This window comes from Varroa jacobsoni, unplaced genomic scaffold (assembly GCF_002532875.2).
Source record: "Varroa jacobsoni isolate VJ856 unplaced genomic scaffold, vjacob_1.0 contig00877, whole genome shotgun sequence".
Classification (NCBI taxonomy): Eukaryota; Metazoa; Arthropoda; class Arachnida; order Mesostigmata; family Varroidae; genus Varroa; species Varroa jacobsoni.
The window spans coordinates 107,758-113,757 of record NW_019214545.1 but is presented as its reverse complement, the minus strand read 5'-3'; the positions used below and the strand labels follow the sequence as shown (position 1 = coordinate 113,757).

The 6,000-nt window shown below is 42.2% G+C and overlaps 1 protein-coding gene across 2 annotated transcripts; it reads right to left on the bottom strand.

Annotated features, from left to right (window-relative positions):
* Positions 1 to 324: 324 nt before the first annotated feature.
* LOC111271693 (poly(A)-specific ribonuclease PARN) lies at positions 325 to 4,824 on the bottom strand. Of its 2 annotated transcripts, XM_022852634.2 has the most exons (3): positions 4,561 to 4,821; positions 4,182 to 4,411; positions 325 to 3,098 (listed from the first exon to the last, which is right to left on the bottom strand). In XM_022852634.2, the coding sequence occupies exon 3, from the start codon at positions 3,069 to 3,071 to the stop codon at positions 1,221 to 1,223; it is 1,851 nt and encodes a 616-aa protein (XP_022708369.1). In that variant the 5' UTR covers positions 3,072 to 3,098; positions 4,182 to 4,411; positions 4,561 to 4,821; the 3' UTR covers positions 325 to 1,220. The 2 variants fall into 2 exon arrangements, with proteins under 2 accessions (XP_022708369.1, XP_022708370.1); XM_022852635.2 differs by lacking the exon at positions 4,182 to 4,411 and having other exon boundaries at positions 4,561 to 4,824.
* Positions 4,825 to 6,000: the final 1,176 nt, after the last annotated feature.

The following is a 6,000-nucleotide window of genomic DNA, read 5'->3' as shown; positions in this document are numbered from 1 at the left end:
TATATATATATATAGAAAAGTACCAGATGGTTTATCGCTATTTGCCCCCGCACCCACGCATCATCATCACCATTACCACGCCATCGTCCTAATCTAATTCAATTTCTGGTGGTTCGTCCATAACGGGCGAGGCAGATGCCGCATATACATCATGTAAAAATCAGTCAATCACAGGTCGTCGTCCATATGGCATTACTGTCTTCCTTCATTATCACCATTACCATCATCAGAATCTCAGAAATGCTATGGACCGTTGCTATGAACGTACTTGAGAACAGTACTGAATAGCACTATAGCTGTATTTTCATCGAAGAAGTCTAGCTATTCTCCATATTTCATGCGTAATTGGTCGTAGCGACAACAAACGTTAACCAGGGGACCTGATTTTGAAACTATCACATCCAATAAACCATGATACGCACTTACACAGCGAGAAGAAATCGCAATTCTAAAAAATACGTTGTATAATGGTGCAGACACAATTGCTTGCCTAAATCTACTCAGAAAGGAATAATTACGTGAATACGTGTATTAGAAATGATAAAGCAGAACTGGCCTGGTGCGCCATGCACAGAACAGTAATACAAATGAGTACAATAAAAAAACAGCAGTAGATAGTAATAATAATTATAATTATAATTCTTAACCACGAATGGTCCACAAAACGATAAGCACGCAAACCAAGCCGTTCATACACTTTACAATACACATTCTCAGCACATATGTACATATAAGCATTATAAGCGCAAACACGCAAAACTTGTTCACTTGAACACGCACCACTTTACTTCGAAGTTGTACTGAAAAAAGTGGACAGTAGATTTGACAAAGTTACATAATCTGTACTTTCAGACAATGCAAACGCGTACTGACACAAGGAAAAGAAAGCGAAAAACATTAAACGCTAATTTCAATCAATACGGGAGATCTCAATTTCTTTACGGTGATCTATGTATTGATTGATATTTATAATAGAATAAACTGATTGTGGAAGGACGACGATAAACACCGTCGATTTTCATTGAAATGCGTGCAGGCGGTTCTGTTGCGTTTCAATTTAATTTGTCATGTTATATATATATATACTCTATTGGTATAATTATGGGTTATAAATGTGAACTTGTTTAAGGTTGGCGGGCTTCCGGAAAGGGCGAAAATCACTTTAACAACATGCTTGCTATCGCAAGCAAAACGATTATTGCCAAAAATAGCTTGTTCCCCTACCAATCCGTCTCGGCGACGGCCGCGTCTTGTCGACAATCTCCCCAGTTAGCATCGTCTATGCGACGCTTTTTATTACCAGGGGAGCGTGCTCCAACCTGGGTCCACTCGCCTGTATTAGAAGGAGGACTTTGGCGGAGGTTGGTAACTGGAATACCCGAGTACTTTTTCATTAAAGATGTCGTCTCCATTGAGATAGTCTGACTTTCGGGAGAAATATTTCTTTTCACAGAAGCGAATAACGGAACTTTTTGAAATCGCGTACTGTACTTGTAGAAACGACATTGACGCGGGAGCTCGTGGGCAGTTTTGAGCATTTCAAAACATGATTTTGGATTGTTTGGTATAAACGTTAGGACGTTTTCTCCGTAGCCAATCTTCTTAAAGCCGCCCACCTGGGCTACAAGAGCTCGGGCGTACGACGCATGTTCATGCTCCTCCCACTCAACGACGAATACGCTGCTTCTGTTTAATGAATCTTCTTGAATTGTTGGATCAATGGTAAAACAGGTGATGTCTAGCGATGAAGCGAATGGGATTTTATTTCTAAACGGAACTATACTTGAATGAGTGACATTCAGCTTACTAAAATTGTTTTTTTTGTTCGGCAAGAGGAATTGAGATAACGCGGCGAATATGTATCCAGTAATCCAAGCATCGTATCCCGCCTCGTGCTCTCTCGTTTCATCAGCATACCCATATCCATCGCAAACGTTTACCCGTGGCATGGAGAAAATTTTTTGCTGGTTCTTAATTTGGTTGTAAACGTCGATTAATCGTGTGCCGCGGAAATACTGCTTTAACGTCCCAAATTGCACCATAAATTTCGTGTCAAACAAATTAGGGAAAATCTCGTTGCAAAGCGCCTGAAATTCAACGTACTTTTCAGGTAATGGCGCAAAAAACTGCGAGATGATAAGTAATAAATCATGTACGCAGTTATGTAATACGACGGGTTTCTGCGATTTAGCCACGAAATTTAATACAGAGCTAATGCCCAACCGTTCATTAAGTTCCTGTCGTTCTTTTTTGTGACGAGTCAAAAGCCGATCCGTTGGCGTACTTTCAGAGCGAAACAAGCGGATCTTTCTCAGGCCCGGCTGCGTCTGTTCCTTAAGTTCAGGTCGCATTGCTTCCATGTCGAAATGGGCGTTGAAGAATACACGTTCCATGTGTTCATAGAAAGGGAGGCGAACTAGCTCACTGCACGGCGGAAGAACCAATTCCGGTTCCTTGCTCTTTATCCACTTGTTAATGGATGACCAGTTAGCCGTAACATATTCTTCTGCTGAAGCTTCTGTTATTCTTACAATGTTTGGCGGTTGGGTGGCTTTCTGAATCTCATCGCATCCTATAGTTCCATCGAGCACATTATCTATCTCCGATAAGTAACAATCTGGAATAATTTTTTGGAGTTCCGATCGTTGTCGGGCCTTAAGCTCTGCCTTGCGGTCCTCAAATTCTGCCGGTCTCATGAAGGGCAATCCTTCCAGAACACAGCGGTTGAAATCAAAACCATGTTGTAGTAGAAACTTAATACACCCAGAATCGCTCATGAATTTCTCATGATCTGCGCCATCTGGAAATACATAGAAATTGTAGGTTTTGACAGCATATGATCCAGTCTGCTCGTCGTATGTAAAGAGAGACAAACCCAGCTGGACTATAAGATAGTTCGAAATTTCTTTTCGAAGTTTACTATAACGCTCGGCAGCTGTGTCAAGAGGGTGAAACGCTCGAGGTGGCGCAAGTCCAGTAAATTCACTGTCGATTGCTGCGAAGCAGCATTCTTTAATGTTAGTCTCAAGTTCGGTCTTTCTCAACGCAAACTCCTTCCGCGTTACGTCCATGCTGTTTTAGGATTTCTCTACAAACACCTGTAAATAACAACAGCCAAAAGCAAGCACGTATTCAGTACCAAGACGAACAGAAATATTGAGCTCAAAAACAAGGAATCGTGACACTTAACGAAAAAGTTCCAGGGTTCCTTTAAGGAGTAACCAAATTGGATCAGAATAGTTTGATTTCCCAGTCTTGCAGGATAAGCGACATTTAAGGCACATTTAAGGACAAGTGACATAAGTAGACGCTACAGCTAAGCTACACTGGATGGTATAATATTAAACGAACAATTCTAGCACCACTCGTTGACCAGCTGCAGTCTGTTAGTTTTCCAGTTGTATGTCGTTAATAAAGATGAATGATAAAATGAATAAGAAGTAAAAATACTAAATTGTCGTAATGGCACAATGGTAACGTGTTTGCCTAATAAATTTAGAGACACAATGGTCTACGGTAGAAGATAAGCGCAGGCAGGTTTTGTTCCTTGATAGAAGCCAAATATGTGAAGTAATGCTAAATAATGGTACCAGACATACAACTTGAAACATTTGGCAAAATGAGTGAATAGTTTACAATCGGCAGTAATAATTACAATTTGCTGAAGTGAATGATGCCAGCACAATTTGTCGCGAGCAGCTAAACAATAGCTATATTACTTCTAGTGATCAAACCCTGCTATTTCTACATGGGTTTTCTATTGAAAATATGTCAGCAAATGACCTGTCTATGCGACGAGTGACTCCGCCACACAAACACGCCAATCAGTTCAATACGATCCAAAGAAATCAAAAACACTCAACAGTCAAATGTTTGGAGGTTGAAAATCCTTCTTGTGAATAACATGAATAAGCTAAAGAGGCGTCTAAGTTGTTGTATAAAACCTATTGATACTTCGATCCGATTGTGTTCGTGTACTATATCATTTGAAAAGCGCATCGCCCTGCGATTATGCGTGAACACGCTACTAGCAATCTCTAGTTGTATCACCAGCACAATCTCTACCAATAGCCCTTATTCAAAGTAGCGCGAGCGTTCCTTCCAACCACTAACAAAATAATAACGATAGTAGTATGGGTTGTTGCAAGGGTTTTACACAGTTTCATGTAAACTTCACGCACCATAAATGGCGAACAGGCACGACAACAAGAATAACAACGACAACTCCACGAGATATGAGCTATGCCATCGGCCTAAATCTCGTTCCGGAACAATGCAGCGATAGCATCAAACCCCAGCGATTCAAGCGAAGACGACCGATGCAAACTCGCGTCGTTTATCTCTTCAACGATGAGTCTCTAATCACATATCGCTGATCGTTGCCAGCACCAGATGACATTCTGTATTCGGCCTGAAATGGCGTTCACGATTTTCAGTACTGCACTCCAATCCACTGTAGGCACACGTAGTGGCTTACGCCACTACCGCCATCGACCTCCGCTTTTTTCTTGTGGCTCACTGACGGCTGCCGAACAAACGGCCCCGCAACTCAATACTGACCTAAATCGTGTGCCGTTCCGACAGCAGCAACCGAAGTCCAACCGGTCACCACCAACATCCACACTGCGACCACTACCGAAGATACCTATCTGTTGCTGCTGCTCTTAGTGCCACGGTCGTCGTCACCACTATCGCTCTCTTCGTCAACCGTTTTTTTCGCTGTGACTTCCTCGGCTGTTGAGGAGCTTCACACGCCCCTTCACTGCTGTGAGTAACTGCAACAACAACAAAACACGGACAAACCGGTAGCAGCCGTGCGTCCAGACCGGCGCGCGAACTTTTAAATCACTGTACACAACAAACACTCATTACACATGACGGAACCTTTGAAGTAAATGTTTGTAAGCGTAACGCAGAAATACTTAGCGGAAAGAAAGAGCGGCGTGCGGGGGCCTGTCGTGCCGCCGTGCATCTTCTCTAACTGGCTGCTTATAAGAAAGGTTCCCTGGTTTTTGCTTTTAGTCGTTATTGCTACTACAGATGCTGTTGAGCTCAAAAAGTGAACTAATCGCGCACAGACAGGATTAAACGTAATATCAACGGTAAAAATGTTTACCTATTTCAAAACTGGCTTCTGTTCTCGTCCGAATATCTTACTTTCAATTAATCTCACCTAGTACAAAACAAGCTAAATTGTAACGGGGAGAGAAGGCGAATACTTGCAGAGACGAAGGACGTTCCTTTGAAAAAAAACAACGGTAAAAAACTTAATGAGAAATCAACATGACTTAAAGAAACTAACACAAGCATAGTAAATGGTCGGTATTTTATGGTCAGAGTTCCATATATCGTAGGCTATGCCGGACGTCTTCCTTCACGTCGTAGTTTTTTTCACCCAAAAGCATACCCTATGCATTTCGTCGAGTCGTATTGCCCGACACATTCTGCCACTAGAGGTCACCCTGCTAGCAAAAAATCTGTCTTTATAGCACTTTGAAATCTAATATGCACCGAGTTATCAAACTATATTATTTTATGAGCATATTAAATATTTTGATAAAACAGGTCGATTTTCTTGTCGGGCTATTTTCTTCACCTAGCAGTACGGGTCGAAATATATTGTACTGTGATCATAAGTACCAGGATGCCGCCGTCTGTAATCCACTGACGGAAGTGGTGAGGACAGGCTGTATGACACGTAATGTAAACAACAAGATTCCGAATTCGTCGTCCGTGCAATAGCGAAAATAGCTAGCCGCAGCGCAGGATCAAGCAACCTGAGCTGGCAACCATCACCACACAAAACTGCTGTAACAGCTCCACGGTACTGCGTAATAGTGCAGGCCGTGCTGGAAACGGTAATACGCCCACACACACACGCACGCGTGTATGTAGGCACTATCCGCATCGTCCATATACATCTGCATATACGCGGCGGATGGTACACTTGTGGCGCACGATCCTTTTAAACCATTCACACTTAAGCATTAGCTGATTATT